Below are 23,659 nucleotides of genomic sequence, written 5' to 3'. Positions count from 1 at the left end.
GCTCCCCAACATAAGCTTAGTCACATCATCTGGGATATGATTCAATTTGAAATACTGCTCCATTTGTGCTAGCCATGCGGACAGGTGAGAACCGTCAAATTTATGCATATCCAACTTGGGAGGTCGCTGACTGGGTGGTGGATGGGTGTGCCAGACGTGAGGAGAGTGGCTAGACTCACCCTCATTGTATTCATTTCTATTATACTCCTCCTCGTGGGCTTGCTCCTTGCCCTTCGGAAGTAATTGCTATATCTGGATACTTAGTCCTTGAAACTCACGTTGGAGGGATTGCACAGAGTCTTCCAGTTTGTCCATCCTTTCATTTGCCATCGATTGAGCTCTAGTTTCTACCATACACCAACCTGATGAAAAATTGGGACCGCCGAAAACATTTGACTAATAAACTGAATGGTACCACCTTGCTCAGCTCGTCGTCCTGATTCTGATGGGCTAGATCACCAATAAGCGCCCCGGAAGATCTCAGACTCTTTTTTTTTGAAAACTCCTAATGGAGTTTTACTCCTTCTTGATCAATACTACAGTCGCCAAATCCTCAAAATGTCAATGCTGGCAAAAGTCCTGCGAAAAGTATACCCCGGTATAGGAGCCCTTCACAACAACTCCGATCTGGTGGGTTTGAGATATCTGAATGGCGGAACAACTGCTGCGGCGAATCTGATGGATTTGATGTCTGTTGCTGCTGCACCTCTTTGCACCCGTGGATTGGGAATAGATGATGTGTGATCCCCCGATAGAAAAGGAAACTATGGTCGTGAGGAGTGTCAGGTGCTACAGATCGCAATATACATAAGGGTCTGGCAGTAGTACTCGGCCCAATGTTTCAGGGCTCTAACTAAGGAGGATCGACCATACCCTTAGCCGTACAACCCGAATTCCCTATCATACGGACGAGTAATCTCTCCGAGTGCTGTTCCCGGTGTATTGTAGGCATAAGACGGCCGACGGTTTATCTATGGCAAGGTTTCAAGGGAGCCTAGGGGGCTTCCGATATACCCAGAGGGTACGTGGAAGACAGTCCGTGCGCGGTTCTGTCTAATGCGCTACTACTCGAAGGGGTACCCACAGGGGTAACAAGGGAGTCCAACAGACGTGACCAGCTCTTGTATTTCCTGCGTGCATGCCTCCACAAATCCGTAGGTTTATGCGCTCAACGACAAATCCCGTGGTTTAAAGACGCCGGAACACGTCTCTAGCCGAATGTTTTTTTTTTTGCTAAGAATTGGAGATCCCACCGGCCCTGGAAAGTGCTCTGATACCACTTGTTATGCTCTTAACCTGCAAAATGATACCCAAATACAGAATATGCGAAGAAAAGATACCCAGAACACAAAATAGCAATGATTTTATTATTCAGAGAGTAATGTTCACTTGCCTCTTCGAGGGGGCAACCTCCAATAGAGCAGACCTCGACTACAAAATAAGACACAATGCTCCTCACAGGGAGTCTCTATCCTTTATATATGATTCATACATGCAATACCACGGGCCAATACCGTGCGTTTTATTAATACTACCTATCTAATACTACAGCCCATTTGCAACTAACTGTGGTCCCATCATTAATTGCGGGTTAACCACTCACAAATATTAATATGGGCTTTATTGACTCTTGACTATGACGTAATCCCATGACATAAATAAGGGGGTTAGGGTGGGACCCTAACAAGTAATGAATCCAAGTTCTTTCAAGCAACCCCTTTTATTTTTGGAAAGACATCTTAGAAAAATTTAGAAGCTCTTAAATAGTTAGATCATACATATTTGTGAAGCACTTAATTGTCTTGTTTTGGTGAAAAATCATCACATTGATCATGTATATGAAGAAATTCCAAGAATTCTCTACAACTTGGCAATCTTTGATTCTCAAGTATTTCTAAAAAGGAGCTCATTTTCACAACTCTTGTATTCCGATATAAATTTGAGGTAGATGAAATTTGAAAATTCATTATTTAACATTTTTAGATTAAATAGGTAGGTGATGTTGAACATATGCAAATTTTGAGAAAAATTGGGAGAACTTGAAGATTCATGGGGTAAAATTACAATCAAAATTCTTCCAAGTATGTGTTTATAGGTTCATCATGATCTATTTCTAGTTTTACCTTTTTCAAAGGTCATTTCCTATTTTTGTTTTGTTTCCTTTTTGTAGGTCTTCATCAACTTGATTGTGGAGATTTGAGATAAGAAAGAAGCCAACCCTTTTTGAATATGCAACACATTCAAGTATTATTTGTTGTCCATCAGAATATGAGTATTACTTAATTTTTCTTTTATTTATTAAAACCATAATAGGCCTTAGAAACAATATCATAAGATTGATATCGAAGCATTCTAATATCATAATTCTCATAATTTGAAAGCTCCAATAAAATGATTCTTCAATCCAATATTTTTGATAATTTATAAAAGTGTGTTTTTGTTAAAAGGTGAAATTGAGCTAAGCACTTCTTTATAAATATGATAATGAAATAAGATGACTTGGCACAATTTCCACTTCGCATATCAGAGTTTTCAATATGAACCTCATTATGATGTGTTGATCTCCAATGTTCCAAATTTCGGAGCATTTTCTATAAGCATCAATAAAAAACATTATGATAACTACATATCTCTAATATCCAAAATCATCAAGTTTCGATAGATGACTTCACCAATATTGCGATGTCCATACAACCCCAGACCCGATATGACATTTAAATTCAATTTTAGAAAATATATCGTTTTCATTCATAAACCACAATTTTTGTTTAAACATATGTTTAAAAGTTTTGATGTCTCAGATCTGATATGAAATTAAATATATATAATAAAACTATCGGGTTCATTCTTCATCGCAGATTAGGATATCAACGATGTTACATCCTGTACTCAAATATTCTGATCATCGATCTCTTATAAAATCCAAAGCCAGTCCCACCAATAAGCCACATCATCTATCGCATTCCTGCTATCGCAACAGTAATATTGATGTTTCATTTTATTAACAACTTTGATATCTGATATGATTATTCTCCGATATCACAATCACTCCATCACAGTTTCTCATCGCATATGTTCATATCGCAACTTTGTTATTGCAACACTTATATCACATCACAAAACTCAAATGTCACCTTGTCGTAAGATCCTTCGATGCGACAAACTCTGATATATGCCTCTCTAACATTGTCTTTCAACTATTGTATAACACTTAATAACAAATTGCCAAAAGTGAATCTTGCAACTTGACAGTCATGCATAGCAAAGAAACTTGTGATGTGGAGCATCTGACGAGGTGATATCATGTACAAAAGACTTTAAGGCACTCTTGGGCAACCACTATGGTAATGAAGCAATTGATAAAAATTTGAACATGGTTAAATCATTTTCTATTTCTCTTATATTTGAGTTTTGATATATCACTCTATATCTAATATATGAAAATTCAAGACTTCTCCATCTACACATCTATTATTACATTGTCTTGGATTTGGTCTTGATTCTGAAACAAATTATGAAAATCATGGAGTCAATATGAAACTTATAATATTATGATAACAATCCTCATTGAAATTCATAAATAAGCATAATTTCCTCTCATTTCTATGGATTTTTTATTTTTTTAAAGATTCTTTGGACATAAATCATTGCATTATTCTAGTTTACTGCTTGCTTTAGATTAAATTTAATAAATAATAATTTTGGGTCATTAAAACTTATTCATGATTTTAATTATAATTAAAGGAAGAAGTTATCTTTTGTTAGAGAAAATGATATATCTTAGGTAAGATTAAATGAAATTCTCCAATGGTAAGTTTCATGTGCCCACTTTGATTTATTTTCATTACTTTACTTTTGATTTTAGTTTAGTTTTTTTTTTAGTTTTTGTTGATCTTGAACGTTATTTTTACAGGTCTTCATGAACCTTTCGCGTCTCTATTAGATCAATTTTCAAGTTTATTCTCTTTTTTTCAATTTCTTTTTATATTCTTAAGAGAATCAATAAGGATGCTCATCGAATAAGCTAAACTTCGGACTTTCTAAACCTCTAGTCTATTTCTTTGAGCATTGATTTTATTAGAAAATGGTTAAGATATTTTTTGCAGGATTTTCTTCCAAACAAGAAAATTTACAAAAGACAGAGAGTTCTCATTTAGCATATTATCTATCACCATTGCTATTCACCCTCTACATTTCGAGACCCTTATTTCTTATAACTTTGCAAGATTAAAAAAAAAAAAACCTAAATATCAACATAGGAAGACACGTACATATGCTTATTTTATTTTTCTTATTTTGTGGAGACATTTGTATAATTATTATTTTTGGGGTTGATTCTTTAAATTTGAACTTTTCTTTCATCTTTTTCTTTCTTCATATTTCAGAGTTTGCTAATTTCTTTTTATTTTTTGGAGTTATTTTCCATTTATTTTCAGTTTTGATTTGATTTTCGTGACTCTGCCACAATTTATATGAAAGGCCTTTTTGTCACCCAACAATGGTTGGCATACATTGGAAATCTCTTAACTCTATCTATTTCAGTGAATTTCATTTATCATTAAAGCCATATCCGTATTGAACCATAAAGTCCATCTTGATTTAAATATTTTTTATGAATAAACACACATCCTTTCTAAGTGATTGAGTTTAATGTCTGAAGAAAAGAACTGATTTGGGTTTAATACAATGAATCCCTCCTAGCTCTCCACTTTATAAAGCCTTTTATTGATAGTCATGGGAAAAATATTTGGAGTCAATACTGTGAAAGTATTAGGTCCATTAAACATAAATATTTATTACCATTCCACCTCTTTCACTCACATACATTATAAACCAAAAGCTTTCAAATGTGTTTATTAAAAGCGTTATTAAAAGAGCAAGCGTGGGAAATAAAATTAAACCTGTCAGAGCTATGGATGCTCACTAACAGTGGGACTAGGCTTGTATAGCATAAAAGACAGCTTCATCGGGGTACTGTTCAGGCTTGCTATCAGCGAAGCGATGTCAGAGACTAATCATAAAATGGATACATGCTTTATCAAAAACTCTAATTTGTACCTTCTTTTATTTTTCATATAAGGTAGTTTTAAAATTAAATTTTCTCAAATTTGGATTCATGACATTTACTCGAATATTCTTTGAGTACTTATCTTTACAAACTAATATTGCTTAATGAATTTATGTGGAACCCATGGAAATTTTTACTGTTAGATGTTTCCTCATTTCCATTATCTTTAACCTTTAGGTAAATTAAAGTTCATTATATTTAACCAGAGATAACTGGTCCTCCCCAGTGTGTCACCATTTTTGTAGAGAAAATCCAACACCCCTCATTTGACTTATTTACTTTAATAATGGGGTCCCTTTCCACTAATTTTTGGCAAAACCTTTTTATGATTTTTAGTTAAGTTAATTGTCTTACAATTTTTCCATTATCTTTATTTTCATTGAGTTTATAATTCGATTGTTTCGTTGAATTCAACTTTTCACTAGCTTTCTATCGATACTTCTTTCACCTCATTTGGTTAATTGTTTTGTAAATGACACTCCTTTGAAGTTTTCTTATTCTGGTGGCAAGGTTTGAAAAATGTATAAAATGTATGATATTTCAATTTTTGCAATTAAAATAGTCATTAATTGTAAATATTAACTCTTAGTTAATTTTTATCAATTTTTTTATTTTTTAGTAATGGCCCCACAAAATTACCTAGCCAAATTATAGAGCAATTGAAAAATGTGTTTCGGAATCTCAGTAATTTACTCCAATTTATTACTTTAAAACAAATTGCCAAACCCGATATTTCAAAATTGCAAATTAGTTGTAATTCAATTTCTATAATAATTACGCCGTAAGGCGTTCCCTCTGAGATCAACTTCCTTAATTGCCACCGTGTACTTCTCTGAACCATTCGATTTTATGTTAGACGATTCAAAAGTTACAGACCGTTCGATCGATAATTGCATACCGTTCGATAAATAATAATTAGGATAAAAAAAACTTTACATATTCTTGTAATGGGTGAACAAAACGTTACAAATTACAGATAATGCAGTTTAAAGTTACCAGCGATGGGGGTTTCAAGACAATAGCAGCCATCTTTCAGTGCACTTCAGTCCGGTGCATACACACAGAGGAAGAATTCACCGAGGAATTGCTGCTGAAACCCCTGCCAGACCGCAAAGTTTTGGCCCACTTCCACTTCACTAACAGCTTGCCTCTCCCGAAGATCCATGGCCGCCACCACAAGCTTTTTCCCAAAGCCATTTACCAGCTGGTAAGTACACGATGCCATTTTTGGGTGCCAAGTTTGAAAGATTTGTAAATGAAACACTTCAGAAAAATTGAAATCATTTGAGAGCATGGTATTGTTCGAGCTAAATTATTGTCCATGCAGTGATGCGATACAACAGAGAAATTTTTTTAGTGATTTTGCTTTAAAGAACTTTTATTTTTTTGAGAGGATCTTGATTCTTGCCCTAAACCAGACATGGCAGTCAGAGCATGTAAGGATTTATTTTTGTTATTTTAATTTTTCCTGTAAGTTTTAGGTCTAAATTTGAAAATGTTATTTTTCCCTGTTTAATTTTGTTATTGTCCTCTGCTTTATGGTGTTTGTGCGGATATTGCAGTGCAAGTTTCAGATGTCCCCAGTTTCGATGGATTAACAGAGCCTGGTGGAATAAATTACACACAGCAGCATATTCACACACTAATCGATCGTTTGTGGGATGCTAAGTCATAATTTTCATGGATTTTTACCGCCAGGTTCCCTCAAGCTCAGGCCGAACCGCTGATTGAAGAGCTGAATTTGACTCCGGGAATCGCAGAACCGGAAGAGGAATACGACGTCGGCCCTCGTTTGGTTGAAAGGAGTCTCAATTTGGATATTAATGGGGACTCGGAAAAGAACGCCAGTCTAGAAGAACTCGGTCATCATGTCGGATATTTTCGCCTCGAACACTCGCACGCTGCGAGTAAGTGTTAGGAAGATTTTTGAGAAACTATATAGAGGCATTTATTTAGATTGGATCTGTGAGGAAAACGATTAAATAATTAATCGATATAATGGTTTCGTAGTTTTTTTTTTAATCGAAGAAATTTGTTTGGAGCAGCTCTGCTCTGAAGTCTATAAAGTCGTCTTCTGGATATAAGACAAAACTCGTAGGGACCAAACCTGGTCACCTAACTATCCATCTTTAGAACTATAATGTTTTGGTAGTTTAAAATACCATTAATGTAAACTTTGTTTATTGGATAAAATTTGGGGAAAATCTTGGGTTTAATCGAATTCGAAAGGCGCAAAGGTCTGGTGTTCTGTAACGGCGTTGATGGACGTTAGATAATGAACAAAATAATTATTAGCTTCATTATGTGTCTGATAGATCCCTTTAGGTCGTTGCTTAGCTGGGATTATGCGAGTGTTCTTTTCTTTTTGTTTCTTTAAATATTCTCTTCAATTTAAATCTGTTCAATTCGACTCTACCTTTTATAATATGTTTATCAAATATTCCCAACTTGATGTGCTGAAATGGGATAAAAAAAGGGGTGCATTGAGTGATGTTCACGGTATTGATTGCTGGTTGAAACCAGAGTATGAGTCGCATAGCATATCATTAGATCCATGGTTTCACTGGGTAATCAGGATTTTCTGTAAGGCCATTCGTTCCAAGAGTGCTCTGGCTCAAACACAATTAACATTTCCAAGATTTCCAATCTGCTTATCCCAAGACTGCTCTGGCTCAAAACAAATTAACATTTCCATTCTACTTATCCTAATTAATGCCAAGTTCATGTCCACGTTGGTGTCAAATATACGCTCCTATCCACTGAACAAGAATGCGTTTATTGGGAATTAACTTTTACCCATTTTATTATAGCTTTTCAGGAGTAGCCTTGGCACTCTTACAGGAAAACATCATACACCATACAGACTTTTGATTATTACTCCTTGGTTCTGCCTTATTTCCGGGCACCAATCTAGCAATCATCGGGATTCTGCATGGTGTTTAAGGATTTCTCTTCTGCAACATATTATTTTTCTGATTGTGCTTTGAGTTTCATTGATATATTTTTCTGATTGTGATTCTGAGTTTTATTGATATTTTGTTTTGATAATTCCTGAATATTAATATAATCATGGGTATCCTATTCATGAGACTGAAACTTAAACCAAAGAAGTGCTGTAGTAAAACTGTCTGCCGACATGCATGCTTTATGAAGTACAAAAATGAAGGTAAACGTCTTCTCAAGCAACCTTTTCTCTCGCAAAGTGATGCTAAATGTCTATGTGCTTTTGCATCAACACGGCCTAAGTATTTATATATATCAGCTGCTTGCAACCTCAACCTCAATGGAGATAGGGATAATGTCTAAAGCTAATTGCTTTTAAGATGATTCTCTCCACGAAAAAGCCATTGTAGAGGTATGTTATCCCTATTTCCAAAATTTCTCATGAGAAGAGAATTTTTATCGTTCTGATTTTTTATCGTGCTTACCCAGTTGTGGTTGTTCATTTGATTCTGTGCAAATCTATTTTAATATTGAATAGCTGACGTGAGCTTGCCCCTTATAGCTTTACGTTATGCAAGTTATGCAACTTATCTAGGCAAGTAGATACATTATACATGTGAGGCTTCATACCGTGAGTAAACTGACCCGCTTAATTCTTACCCAGTTGTGGCTGTTTATTTCATCCTGGATACCATCCTTTTTTATTGAATAGGCTATGTGAGCTTGCCCCTTTATTTATGGTTTTCGATGCATGAACTTTTCAAGATATCAGTGACAACTTTTCAAGATATCAGTGACAAGGGATGCATGTTTTTATTCCTACATCTTTCCTCACTACCTATAGTTTAGAAATAACATTGCTAGAATGGAAACGATCATGTAGAGTGCATCTAAAGAATAATCCTCTATCCTGTAGTCAGCAAAGTAGAAAAATGTGAAAAACGCTCTTTGCAATGAGAAAATGCATTTCAATGTGTGGGTGAGAGAGAGCTTGAGGTAGGGAAGTATTTACTGTTAATTGAATTTAAGTATTTATATCCTTTTCTTTCCTAAAGCAGAAGGCATTAGAAGGTATTAATTGAGTGAACTAGCAACAGGTTTGTGACAAATGGTTACACTGACACATTTGTTATGTCTAGGATGTTCTACTTCTTCTTCGAGTCACGGGGAAGCAAAGCGGATGACCCTGTTGTTCTTTGGATGACTGGAGGCCCTGGTTGTAGCAGTGAATTGGCTGTCTTCTATGAAAATGGGCCTTTCAAGATTACAGACAATTTAACTCTGGTCTGGAATGAGTATGGATGGGACAAGGTATTCTGTCTTTTGTGTTAGTTTCAAGTGTTTTTTGTTATTTTTTTAATGTTTGAGATAGTATTACAAGTTTTAAACGTTTTTGTGCACAAGATCGATTCCATTTTCAGCCCTATTCCTGAATATAAGATTGGATCCACTTGAGTATTTTATCTGCCAATCATGGTTTCTTACAGGTTAATGAGTAGAACGTATTTTGATGTATTTGAAATTTGTCTTAAAATAATGCTTTGATTAGTGGTTAAAAAGAGTATGGCATTTCTGCATTGTTTGATTTTTTTGCTTATGGGGTACTGTGTTATATTTGCACTAGGTAATCATGATAGAGGAAAACTTTAGAAATTTGTCATATATTTGAAATTTGAAGTCTCAACGGATAGTCTTAGCAGAGGAAACCACAATTTAATTCATTGAGAATGCCTAGGGCAAGCATTCAAGAGACTATTTTAGATTTTATTTAATTTACAATCTGTGAAATCTATGGTCAAAGAAATAATCATGTTAATGGGAAAAGAGAAAAATTGAAAAACACTTCTTAGCCAACCCACTGATTTTTGCTACTATTAATGTCATGAATGTGAATGGACTCAAAGGCTGGTTTGATAGAGAAACTGCCATTTAGAACACGATAGAACTTATGACAGTATTTACTTGCAATTTGCCCAAGCAGTTACCAGTGATCGAATTAGTCATGGCTTTCAATCTCTCCATATTGATTCTGTGATTCATCAAGTTTTAGTTTTTGCCTTCTTGAAAATGGACTATTATGAGTATGGTTCACTATTCTATTAAATTTGAAAATTTGCATTTGAAAATGCGGTGTTTGACGTTTTAGAAATCTGGTTACTGTAGATTCTAGATGTGTGTTTCAACGTATTATGCTATTATGTTTGTAACTTTGTAGGATATATTCATATTTTATGATGAAGGCTGACAAATGTTGCTGAATAATATATACCGCGATTATGCATGGGAAATTCTCCTGCATACTGATGCAGATATTGTGCGTCTAATAACCATCTCGGGGTTCCTAATGAATGACCTTAATATAAGACACTGACAAAATGTGTCACGGTACCAAACAGAGACACTTTTGAGTAGGGTATTGGGCCTAAGTCTCTTGATGCTTGCTATTATAAGATTGTTGTAATGCATTTCATTGTTGAGAGTCTCAATGGAAACATGCGGATTATATATGAAGATTGAAGGATAAGACATTGGCAGAATGTGTCATGGTTCCAAAGAGAGACACTTTCGACTTCGGTATTGGGTCTAAGTCTCTTGATTGCTTGATATAAGATTCTTGTAATGCATGTTATTGTGGGGAGTTTCAATGGAAACACGCGGATTATAAATGAAGATTGCAGCCAAAAAGCAATGCTACCTATGATAAATTTATAATATATAACCAGGGGAAAATTAGGTGCAGAAAACTTACTTCAAAATCAATGGCTAAATTTGTTTGAAATTTTGAATGCAGTAGTTTTGTAACTAAGCACGGTTGGCTTTTTAATCATCCCGAAGGAGGGAAGAAGTCACATTTCTCATGCTTTAAAAACCTAATATAGTGAGGTCAAGGTTGATGTATCTGGTCCTGCAGAATGGGATTGTGCTGTGAATGGCTCAAATGATACTGGCCTGGGAATGACATATTGTGCACCATGCTTTTTAGATATTTTGTTAAACCGCATCATAGATATGTACTTTTCTGAATTGTATAATATCTGGATTTCTGTCCTATTATCACTCATCCCTATTCCTGAATATAAGATTGGATCCACTTGAGTATTTTATCTGCCAATCATGGTTTCTTACAGGTTAATGAGTAGAACGTATTTTGATGTATTTGAAATTTGTCTTAAAATAATGCTTTGATTAGTGGTTAAAAAGAGTATGGCATTTCTGCATTGTTTGATTTTTTTGCTTATGGGGTACTGTGTTATATTTGCACTAGGTAATCATGATAGAGGAAAACTTTAGAAATTTGTCATATATTTGAAATTTGAAGTCTCAACGGATAGTCTTAGCAGAGGAAACCACAATTTAATTCATTGAGAATGCCTAGGGCAAGCATTCAAGAGACTATTTTAGATTTTATTTAATTTACAATCTGTGAAATCTATGGTCAAAGAAATAATCATGTTAATGGGAAAAGAGAAAAATTGAAAAACACTTCTTAGCCAACCCACTGATTTTTGCTAGTATTAATGTCATGAATGTGAATGGACTCAAAGGCTGGTTTGATAGAGAAACTGCCATTTAGAACACGATAGAACTTATGACAGTATTTACTTGCAATTTGCCCAAGCAGTTACCAGTGATCGAATTAGTCATGGCTTTCAATCTCTCCATATTGATTCTATGATTCATCAAGTTTTAGTTTTTGCCTTCTTGAAAATGGACTATTATGAGTATGGTTCACTATTCTATTAAATTTGAAAATTTGCATTTGAAAATGCGGTGTTTGACGTTTTAGAAATCTGGTTACTGTAGATTCTAGATGTGTGTTTCAACGTATTATGCTATTATGTTTGTAACTTTGTAGGATATATTCATATTTTATGATGAAGGCTGACAAATGTTGCTGAATAATATATACCGCGATTATGCATGGGAAATTCTCCTGCATACTGATGCAGATATTGTGCGTCTAATAACCATCTCGGGGTTCCTAATGAATGACCTTAATATAAGACACTGACAAAATGTGTCACGGTACCAAACAGAGACACTTTTGAGTAGGGTATTGGGCCTAAGTCTCTTGATGCTTGCTATTATAAGATTCTTGTAATGCATTTCATTGTTGAGAGTTTCAATGGAAACATGCGGATTATATATGAAGATTGAAGGATAAGACATTGGCAGAATGTGTCATGGTTCCAAAGAGAGACACTTTCGACTTCGGTATTGGGTCTAAGTCTCTTGATTGCTTGATATAAGATTCTTGTAATGCATGTTATTGTGGGGAGTTTCAATGGAAACACGCGGATTATAAATGAAGATTGCAGCCAAAAAGCAATGCTACCTATGATAAATTTATAATATATAACCAGGGGAAAATTAGGTGCAGAAAACTTACTTCAAAATCAATGGCTAAATTTGTTTGAAATTTTGAATGCAGAAGTTTTGTAACTAAGCACGGTTGGCTTTTTAATTATCCCGAAGGAGGGAAGAAGTCACATTTCTCATGCTTTAAAAACCTAATATAGTGAGGTCAAGGTTGATGTATCTGGTCCTGCAGAATGGGATTGTGCTGTGAATGGCTCAAATGATACTGGCCTGGGAATGACATATTGTGCACCATGCTTTTTAGATATTTTGTTAAACCGCATCATAGATATGTACTTTTCTGAATTGTATAATATCTGGATTTCTGTCCTATTATCACTCATTGATGATGAATGTAGTGGTTCACCTAAAGTCTGAACTGTTTTGTATGATCACCGTGTTTCTATGTTATTTTGTATAAATTATTTTTTATAACTATTTTCAATTTATGTACCCTTTCCTATAACTTGAAAAGGATCATTTTGTGTTGTGAAGACTCAAGATCTTGAATATAATATGTTGGTGACTTGGCAGGCATCAAATATCATTTTTGTGGATCAACCTACTTGAACCGGATTTAGTTACAGCACTGATGTACGTGACCTCCGTTACGATGAGAAGGGTGTTAGTAATGATATGTATGACTGTTTACAGATATGTTTCATTTCTTCCACAAATGATGTATTTGATAAGTACTTAGTGTAGAGTTGGAAAATGGTTTTTTCCCAATTAGCTGTTTAACCATTTTGTGGATGGCCCATGTACAAGTTCAAAAATTTCAGTTTGTAAGTAAAAAAAACTTGTAGTTGTTTGTCAACGAATGCAGATACTTTAATGAGTTTTGTACAAACTTGTAGTTGCTTGTCAACGAATGCAGACTTCTGACTTTAATAAGTTTTAGTACTGTTTACCAATATCTGCTAGGCATTTTTTGAAAAACACCCAGAGTATGCAAAGAATGACTTCTTTATCACCGGAGAGTCATATGCTGAACACTACATTCCGGCAGTTACAAGCAGGGTCCACCAAGGAAACAAAGACAATGAGGGTCTTCCAATAAATTTGAAGGTATAGCGTGTCACATTATTTTGCTTTGTTGCGGTTTATTTTTTGTGTTATCTCGCTTATCACATTTGTGCTCGTCTATATGGAGGTCAAAGAGACAACTATAATTGATGGGCATGTGTATCCATTCTATTTTTACGCCGTAAGGCGTTCCCTCTGAGATCACCTTCCTTAATTGCCACCTTGTACTTCTCTGAACCATTCGATCCTATGTTAGACGATCCTATGTTAGACGATTGAAAAGTTATAGATCGTTCGATCGATAATTGCATATATGTATGACTGTTTACAGGTATGTTTCATTTCTTCCACAAATGATGTATTTGATGTTGGAATGATAATTCCAACTGCAGGTGGACAGGGTCAGCGATGGCAGCCAACTCAGCAGCCGTATATAACCCCAAAACCACCGAACGAAAGCATAAAACCGCCAAGGGATATCGCACCGCTATCAAACGAAAAGCAGTTTCCGTATATCGACCTCCGATGCGTTTTGGTGTAGGCACGTGGCTCTCGCCTGACGTAAGCAACTCTAACATATCGGGTGGTAAAGCTCAGCAGTTAAGTACCTTCAGATATCAACCTCCGCCGTCCGATCTGGTTGCGTGTTCTCCACCGTCGATCTCCGAAGTTGCAGCCCGTCCACGTCAAGTCAGAATTTTTGCGTGGAGTGAGGACAAAGCTTGGTTGACTGCCGTCCTGTCTGCGATGGAAGAATTAATGGTCTTTAATGGTTGGTCGTAAGTTTTGGTGAGGCCCATCTTAAATGGTTATGGGTACATACACTATATGTGTCATATTTTTTAAATGAACGTTGACCATATGAAATTTAAAAGGCCCACGGTAGTTGAATGCATTGTATTGATTTTTTTTAATATAATGAGCCAAATATATATGTGGGTTGTAATATGTGTTGACATTTTTTTTATTAGAGCGCGCGGGAGCTGAAGTGAGTTGAAGTATGCACAGCAGTGCATGAAGTAGCGCTCGGTGTGTTGTAAATTTTTTAAGTGTTGGCTATTGTAAAAACGATGGAGGTAGCATAGTGCACAACAGTGCGTAGTAAAGCAAAGAGGAAATGAATGCACAGTAGTGCTATCCGCAAAGATCAAAGGTGCAGCAGCGACAGAGCAGGGAGAGCTCAGAATGAAGACTAGCACATGAAGCAGGTGAAGACATTGCACGGTAGTGCAATTTTTATGTATTGGATTTGCATGGAAATGCAAAAGAAAAGAGTGCTCAAGCATTCTTGAAATTATGAATGTAATTTACTGCATATGTGTAAAATATTTTTACAGCAGTATGTGTAAAAATAGTTTTACAGCAGTAATGTAAAAATGGGTTTTACAGCAGTAAACCCAGCACAATGAACTCTTAGGTGGAGAGAAAAGACAGAACTTTTGTTTTTGCTGAATGCAAGTTTTTTGGTAGATCCCTCTGAGTGAAAGAGGATGAATGTTGTTTCAGGCTTTATATTTTAATCAATAGAAATATTTTTATGACTGTGTAATACTCTGTTCTGAGTTATTCTTTTTGAAAGAGGTTCTCTGCAAATGATCCTGGAACAGTGGAAACAGAGCATTGCCTCTGTGGTATTTGCTTGAATGGTTTTTGGTATTTTCCCATTGAAAAATACCCAACAGTGGTATCAGAGCTAGTTCAGGCTCTTTGAAGACTCAAAGAAGCTGAAGGAAGGTGTTGTTGCAGCAGTCAAACCTCTCCAGCAGTGTGAAGACTCAGCCAAAAGAGTTAAGGTATTTTTCAAAGCTTTCCTTTCTGTTATTGTTAAAGGAACAGTGAGTGATTTAAAGAAAACACAGTCAAGTATTTAAAGCCTAGACAAGAATGGCAAGGTCAAAGAAAAAAGCCTCCAGGGCTGTTAAAAATGTGTCTCCCTCCTCTACTAAACTAGAAGGCAATCCATTAGAATACATTCTATTTGAAACCCCAAAGTTTGATGGAAACTTTGATGTATGGGAAATAAAGATGAGGGCTTTCCTAATGTTTGAAGGGATTGAAGTCTGGGAATCAGTGATTGATGATAGCAAGATGGATAAAGAATCCATGGAGTATGATGCACAAGCAACAAAGACTATCTTGGATGGACTCCCTGATTCTGTGAAGAAGAATCTAGGAAAATATACATCAGCATAGGATATATGGGACAGACTGCATGACCTTCATGCAAAGGGAGCACTGACCATGACAATGAGTCAAGAAGAACCCATCATAGAAGCTGAGAATGAAAAGCTTGACCTCATCAAGCTTCAAGTAAAAGAAAGGGATGAAGAGCTTACCAAGCTGAAGAAGGAGCTTGACCAATGCAAGAAGAAACATCATGAAGAAGTCATATCCATGACAAATCAGCTGAATAGTGCAAAGAAGCAGGCAGATATCTTGACAAGTCAACTTGAACAAAGACACAAGAAAGTGAATAAGCTTGTAGAAGAGATTGGACAGTACAAGGAAGAGGTCTCCTCCCTTAGGTCCGAACTACAAGAAGCCAGGAAGCAGGCACAAGGAGTTGAAAAGAAAATGAAGAGCAGTCAAGCAAAAGATGAAGAAATCTCCAAAATGAAGACAGACATCATCTCTCTTAAAGTAGCAGCAGCTGAAGCTACTCGTAGCAAGGAAGAAACTGAGGGACAACTAGCAAAGAAAAATAATGAATGTGAAAAGTTAGAAGACGAGATTGTCCTCCTCAGGAAGAAGGTTGAAGGGATGAACAAAATAATGAAGAGCTTTCAGGCATTGGATGACATGCTTAGCTATCACAGATCCCCATTTGATAAATCAGGACTTGGGTATGTAGGTGAATCCTCAAACAAGGATGAGGATGCTTTAAGCAAAGGAGATGTGAAGAGGCCAGAAAGAGATGGTGATGCTCCTAGTTCCAGCAAAGGCAAGGAGAAAAATGAAGGATGCAATAGAAGAAATCCTGCTCCAAGAAGAAAACCAGCTCCAAGAAGAAATGTAGCTGATGTCAAAGAAGCAAGATGCAATGGTCATCATCAAAGGATCTCAAGGCAGCAAGGCTTCAGAAGTACATCAAGGAAACCTCCATCTCCCAGGTACCAAAGTTCATTTTATGGTTATTGTTATGCTTGCTCAAACTTTGGTCATATGGCAAAAGACTGTAGAGCATTTCATGGAAATAAATGTTGTGGTCCCCGACAATCTCCAAGAAATAATTTCACAAAAAGAAATCATGGATTCTTATTCATGAATGAAGTTGAATGCTTCAAGTGTCATAACATTGGGCATATGGCACGAGATTGTAACTTGACATGGGCTCTTACACAAGCTAGACCCATGCAAAAGAAGAAAGTTACACAAGTATGGAGAAGAAAAGAAATACAGTGTGAAAGCCCCTTAAGCAACGCAACTGATCTAAATTTGTTTTGAGAAGAGTCTGCCAAAAGAAGACAAGCACACATTAAAGGGGAGCTTGAAATTTTTTGTTTGCTGAACTGTATTAACAGTCATTTGTTGATGGAGGATGTATTGCAGCGCAGCAGTTGCAAATGAAATCTTTGTTAATCCCTCTAAAAGGTAATATGCAGCAGTGATGAAATCAGCAATGTTTTTGCTTTGTGTTCATGCAATATGCACAGAAATGCATAAGGAAGAAAAGATGGCAGCGCTGAAATGTAAAGAGCAGCAGCGAGATAAGAGAAAAATGCAAAGCATGGAGACCCTCACAGCAGTGGGAAGATAGAACATAAATCAGCAGTTTGGAATTTTTTTTTGGAGCACATGGATTAGAATGAACAGCAGTTTTGAATTTTTGCATGGCAATGGAAGGTAGTTTCCTTCTATGTAATGTGATAGAACATACTCACAACAGAATGAGTGTAATGCACAGCAGATGAAATGTTTTGTATTGGGAATGAAAATGCAAAGCAGTGAGAAGAAAATGAGAAGGCAAAACGCAGCAGAGCGTAAATGCCCAGTGGCTGAGAATGCAATGAAATTTTTCACACAGCAGTGAAAAATGTAATGTTTTTCTTCATATGCAATGCAGCATGCAAAGAAATGCATAAAGAAAAACAAGGACAGCAGATTTTTAATGCACACTGGATATATAAGAATGTGTGTGGCAGCAGAAAAATGAAAGGAACTGCACAGCAGTGCATTGTGCAAAAATATGAATGAAGACTAAGATTGTGTGAAGCAAGGCAGCAGCCCATGTTAATATTTTTTGTGTGGAGAATGAAGTGCCAAGAGTATGGGCATAACAGTATGATGAAACAAAAGGCAGCGACAGTGCAAATTGCAGAGGCAATGCAGCAGCAAGGAGTTTTGAACAGCAGCACATGCAAAAGAAATTTTCCTTACAGCAGTAAAGGTAAATGTAATGAATTTGTTGTTCATTGAATTGAAATGCAATATATGCAACAGCAGTGAATGCTTACACACAGCAGTGTAAATTTGTAAATTGGGATAGTGTAATTGTTCCAGAAAAGACAGAGTATTTTGTCTTTGAAAAGTGCACAAGCAGTGCAAGTGTAGACACAGCAGTGTGGGATAGACACAGTAAAGAAGATGGCACAACAGTGCAGTAGAGAATATGCAGCAGCATAAAAGAACAGTGTAATGAGTTTGCACACACAGCAGTGCAATGATTGTTTGTTTTTGAAACTGCATGCAAAGCAGTGTCTGTTTGTAATCCCTCTGTTAATGAGGAAGGTGCTTTTCAGCACAGTCATTTGGTGAAACCCTCTATGAAAGAGGAAGATGCTTTTCAGCATAGTGTGGTAAATCCCTTTATCAAGAGGATGATGCTTTTTAGCATAGTCACAGGTGAATCCCTCTGTCATGAGGAAGGTGCTCTTAAGCACAGTTTCAGGTTAATCCCTCTATTAAGAGGAAGACAGCATTGTTTGTTTGTTTGTGAACTGCATCAGAAGCAGTTGGTGAATCCCTCTATGTGAGGAAGATGTCTTTGTAACAGCAGTGTTGGTGAATCCCTCGATGTGAGGAAGTGTTTGGGTATGTTTGAACGCCCAGCAGTTGAAATTAAAGGGGAGTGTTGGAATGATAATTCCAACTGCAGGTGGACAGGGTCAGCGATGGCAGCCAACTCAGCAGCCGTATATAACCCCAAAACCACCGAACGAAAGCATAAAACCGCCAAGGGATATCGCACCGCTATCAAACGAAAAGCAGTTTCCGTATATCGACCTCCGATGCGTTTTGGTGCAGGCACGTGGCTCTCGCCTGACGTAAGCAACTCTGACATATCGGGTGGTAAAGCTCAGCAGTTAAGTGCCTTCCGATATCAACCTCCGCCGTCCGATCTGGTTGCGTGTTCTCCACCGTCGATCTCCGAAGTTGCAGCCCGTCCACGTCAAGTCAGAATTTTTGCGTGGAGTGAGGACAAAGCTTGGTTGACTGCCATCCTGTCTGCGATGGAAGAATTAATGGTCTTTAATGGTTGGTCGTAAGTTTTGGTGAGGCCCGTCTTAAATGGTTATGGGTACATACACTATATGTGTCATATTTTTTAAATGAACGTTGACCATATGAAATTTAAAAGGCCCACGGTAGTTGAATGCATTGTATTGATTTTTTTTAATATAATGAGCCAAATATATATGTGGGTTGTAATATGTGTTGACATTTTTTTTATGAGAGCGCGCGGGAGCTGAAGTGAGTTGAAGTATGCACAGCAGTGCATGAAGTAGCGCTCGGTGTGTTGTAAATTTTTTAAGTGTTGGCTATTGTAAAAACGATGGAGGTAGCATAGTGCACAGCAGTGCGTAGTAAAGCAAAGAGGAAATGAATGCACAGTAGTGCTATTCGCAAAGATCAAAGGTGCAGCAGCGAAAGAGCAGGCAGAGCTCAGAATGAAGACCAGCACATGAAGCAGGTGAAGACATTGCACGGTAGTGCAATTTTTATGTATTGGATTTGCATGGAAATGCAAAAGAAAAGAGTGTTCAAGCATTCTTGAAATTATGAATGTAATTTACTGCATGTGTAAAATATTTTTACAGCAGTATGTGTAAAAATAGTTTTACAGCAGTAATGTAAAAATGGGTTTTACAGCAGTAAACCCAGCACAGTGAACTCTCAGGTGGAGAGAAAAGACAGAGCTTTTGTTTTTGCTGAATGCAAGTTTTTTGGTAGATCCCTCTGAGTGAAAGAGGATGAATGTTGTTTCAGGCTTTATATTTTAATCAATAGAAATATTTTTATGACTGTGTAATACTCTGTTTTGAGTTATTCTTTTTGAAAGAGGTTCTCTGCAAATGATCCTGGAACGGTGGAAACAGAGCATTGCCTCTGTGGTATTTGCTTGAATGGTTTTTGGTATTTTCCCATTGAAAAATACCCAACATTTGATAAGTACTTAGTGTAGAGTTGGAAAATGGTTTTTTCCCAATTAGCTGTTTAACCATTTTGTGGATGGCCCATGTACAAGTTCAAAAATTTCAGTTTGTAAGTAAAAAAAACTTGTAGTTGTTTGTCACAGACAATTTAACTCTGGTCTGGAATGAGTATGGATGGGACAAGGTATTCTGTCTTTTGTGTTAGTTTCAAGTGTTTTTTGTTATTTTTTTAATGTTTGAGATAGTATTACAAGTTTTAAACGTTTTTGTGCACAAGATCGATCCCATTTTCAGCCCTATTCTTGAATATAAGATTGGATCCACTTGAGTATTTTATCTGCCAATCATGGTTTCTTACAGGTTAATGAGTAGAACGTATTTTGATGTATTTGAAATTTGTCTTAAAATAATGCTTTGATTAGTGGTTAAAAAGAGTATGGCATTTCTGCATTGTTTGATTTTTTTGCTTATGGGGTACTGTGTTATATTTGCACTAGGTAATCATGATAGAGGAAAACTTTAGAAATTTGTCATATATTTGAAATTTGAAGTCTCAACGGATAGTCTTAGCAGAGGAAACCACAATTTAATTCATTGAGAATGCCTAGGGCAAGCATTCAAGAGACTATTTTAGATTTTATTTAATTTACAATCTGTGAAATCTATGGTCAAAGAAATAATCATGTTAATGGGAAAAGAGAAAAATTGAAAAACACTTCTTAGCCAACCCACTGATTTTTGCTACTATTAATGTCATGAATGTGAATGGACTCAAAGGCTGGTTTGATAGAGAAACTGCCATTTAGAACACGATAGAACTTATGACAGTATTTACTTGCAATTTGCCCAAGCAGTTACCAGTGATCGAATTAGTCATGGCTTTCAATCTCTCCATATTGATTCTGTGATTCATCAAGTTTTAGTTTTTGCCTTCTTGAAAATGGACTATTATGAGTATGGTTCACTATTCTATTAAATTTGAAAATTTGCATTTGAAAATGCGGTGTTTGACGTTTTAGAAATCTGGTTACTGTAGATTCTAGACGTGTGTTTCAACGTATTATGCTATTATGTTTGTAACTTTGTAGGATATATTCATATTTTATGATGAAGGCTGACAAATGTTGCTGAATAATATATACCGCGATTATGCATGGGAAATTCTCCTGCATACTGATGCAGATATTGTGCGTCTAATAACCATCTCGGGGTTCCTAATGAATGACCTTAATATAAGACACTGACAAAATGTGTCACGGTACCAAACAGAGACACTTTTGAGTAGGGTATTGGGCCTAAGTCTCTTGATGCTTGCTATTATAAGATTGTTGTAATGCATTTCATTGTTGAGAGTTTCAATGGAAACATGCGAATTATATATGAAGATTGAAGGATAAGACATTGGCAGAATGTGTCATGGTTCCAAAGAGAGACACTTTCCACTTCGGTATTGGGTCTAAGTCTCTTGATTGCTTGATATAAGATTCTTGTAATGCATGTTATTGTGGGGAGTTTCAATGGAAACACGCGGATTATAAATGAAGATTGCAGCCAAAAAGCAATGCTACCTATGATAAATTTATAATATATAACCAGGGGAAAATTAGGTGCAGAAAACTTACTTCAAAATCAATGGCTAAATTTGTTTGAAATTTTGAATGCAGAAGTTTTGTAACTAAGCACGGTTGGATTTTTAATTATCCCGAAGGAGGGAAGAAGTCACATTTCTCATGCTTTAAATAATAAAAACCTAATATAGTGAGGTCAAGGTTGATGTATCTGGTCCTGCAGAATGGGATTGTGCTGTGAATGGCTCAAATGATACTGGCCTGGGAATGACATATTGTGCACCATGATTTTTAGATATTTTGTTAAACCGCATCATAGATATGTACTTTTCTGAATTGTATAATATCTGGATTTTTGTCCTATTATCACTCATTGATGATGAATGTAGTGGTTCACCTAAAGTCTGAACTGTTTTGTATGATCACCGTGTTTCTATGTTATTTTGTATAAATTATTTGTTATAACTATTTTCAATTTATGTACCCTTTCCTATAACTTGAAAAGGATCATTTTGTGTTGTGAAGACTCAAGATCTTGAATATAATATGTTGGTGACTTGGCAGGCATCAAATATCATTTTTGTGGATCAACCTACTGGAACCGGATTTAGTTACATCACTGATGTACGTGACCTCCGTAACGATGAGAAGGGTGTTAGTAATGATATGTATGACTTTTTACAGGTATGTTTCATTTCTTCCACCAATGATGTATTTGATAAGTACTTAGTGTAGAGTTGGAAAATGGTTTTTTCCAAATTAGCTGTTTAACCATTTTGTGGATGGCCCATGTACAAGTTCAAAAATTTCAGTTTGTAAGTAAAAAAAACTTGTAGTTGTTTGTCAACGAATGCAGATACTTTAATGAGTTTTGTACAAACTTGTAGTTGCTTGTCAACGAATGCAGACTTCTGACTTTAATAAGTTTTAGTACTGTTTACCAATATCTGCTAGGCATTTTTTGAAAAACACCCCGAGTATGCAAAGAATGACTTCTTTATCACCGGAGAGTCATATGCTGAACACTACATTCCGGCAGTTACAAGCAGGGTCCACCAAGGAAACAAAGACAATGAGGGTCTTCCAATAAATTTGAAGGTATAGCGTGTCACATTATTTTGCTTTGTTGCGATTTATTTTTTGTGTTATCTGGCTTATCACATTTGTGCTCGTCTATATGGAGGTCAAAGAGACAACTATAATTGATGGGCATGTGTATCCATTCTATTTTTACGCCGTAAGGCGTTCCCTCTGAGATCAACTTCCTTAATTGCCACCTTGTACTTTTCTGAACCATTCGATCCTATGTTAGACGATCCTATGTTAGACGATTGAAAAGTTATAGATCGTTCGATCGATAATTGCATACCGTTAGATAAATAATTAGGATAAAAAAAACGTTACAGATTCTTGTAATCGATGAACAAAACGTTACAAATTACAGAGAATGCAATTTAAAGTTAGCAGCAATGGGGGTTTCAAGACAATAGCAGCCATCTTTCAGTGCACTTCAGTCCGGTGCATACACACAGAGGAAGAATTCACCGAGGAATTGCTGCTGAAACCCCTGCCAGACCGCAAAGTTTTGGCCCACTTCCACTTCACTAACAGCTTGCCTCTCACGAAGATCCATGGCCGCCACCACAAGCTTTTTCCCAAAGCCATTTACCAGCTGGTAAGTACATGATGCCATTTCTGGGTGCCAAGTTTGAAAGATTTGTAAATGAAACACTTCAGAAAAATTGAAATCATTTGAGAGCATGGTATTGTTCGAGCTAAATTATTGTCCATGCAGTGATGCGATACAACAGAGAAAAAAATTGATGAAACCCAGGCCGCTCCCAGGATCCAACTACCAGGATCGTTCTATGGCCATGCATATAAAGCTTGATTCATGGCTTGTAATCTCATGATTACACAACAAACCGAGCTTGTTTGTCATACCAGCTATAAAACCCATAATTGTTAACTCGCAGCGCCATGGAACCCATACTTTATAACCTACGGCATTCTTCTCCAATTCTTAACAGAAACATACAATATGTCATGCGCATAACCACTTACTACATCCATAAGAATTCTTTGGTATCGCGCCGGTTAAGATCTGGCTTATAAACAAAAGCTCAAGGTATATTTATATTGCCTTTACGTTAAACAAAATATGGGCATCGGAACACATGTATTGCTTACCATCTATAATGCGTATATACACTTCTGTTCCCGCACACAATTTCGGTCAACGCATATAGGTAATTCGCCCGCAGTTCAGGTAGCTCAACCCACGGCTCTCTGCATACACTTTTCCCACGGGTTATATGTTC

The 23,659-nt window shown here is 36.4% G+C and overlaps 1 protein-coding gene across 3 annotated transcripts; it reads left to right on the top strand.

Annotated features, from left to right (window-relative positions):
* Positions 1-6,030: 6,030 nt before the first annotated feature.
* On the top strand, positions 6,031-22,703 carry LOC149224320 (serine carboxypeptidase 3-like). 3 transcript variants are annotated; one of them, XM_089386095.1, is made up of 5 exons: positions 6,142-6,275; positions 6,631-6,975; positions 9,151-9,322; positions 21,903-22,022; positions 22,293-22,693. In XM_089386095.1, exons 3-5 carry the CDS (start codon positions 9,152-9,154, stop codon positions 22,440-22,442), a joined length of 441 nt encoding a protein of 146 aa, XP_089242221.1. In that variant the 5' UTR covers positions 6,142-6,275; positions 6,631-6,975; position 9,151; the 3' UTR covers positions 22,443-22,693. The 3 variants fall into 3 exon arrangements, with proteins under 3 accessions (XP_089242219.1, XP_089242220.1, XP_089242221.1); XM_089386094.1 differs by lacking the exon at positions 6,631-6,975 and having other exon boundaries at positions 6,090-6,275; positions 22,293-22,697; XM_089386093.1 differs by lacking the exons at positions 6,631-6,975; positions 9,151-9,322 and having other exon boundaries at positions 6,031-6,275; positions 22,293-22,703.
* The last annotated feature ends 956 nt before the right edge of the window (positions 22,704-23,659 follow it).

Source organism: Pinus tabuliformis, chromosome Q (genome assembly GCF_031772625.1).
Source record: "Pinus tabuliformis cultivar Carrire ecotype Pingquan chromosome Q, CPIR1, whole genome shotgun sequence".
NCBI lineage: Eukaryota > Viridiplantae > Streptophyta > Pinopsida > Pinales > Pinaceae > Pinus > Pinus tabuliformis.
The sequence above is the reverse complement of the archived record's forward strand: the minus strand, read 5'-3'. Positions and strand labels throughout refer to the sequence as shown.

What these genes read in the sequence shown, in the direction of transcription:
- LOC149224320 (XM_089386093.1), top strand. Translation starts at nt 6,048, where the DNA reads ATGCAGTTTAAAGTTACCAGCGATGGGGGTTTCAAGACAATAGCAGCC. An exon ending in CCAAAGCCATTTACCAGCTG is followed by an intron (nt 6,276 to 21,902) that starts GTAAGTACACGA and finishes GTGACTTGGCAG; the next exon opens with GCATCAAATATCATTTTTGT. An exon ending in ATATGTATGACTTTTTACAG is followed by an intron (nt 22,023 to 22,292) that starts GTATGTTTCATT and finishes AATATCTGCTAG; the next exon opens with GCATTTTTTGAAAAACACCC.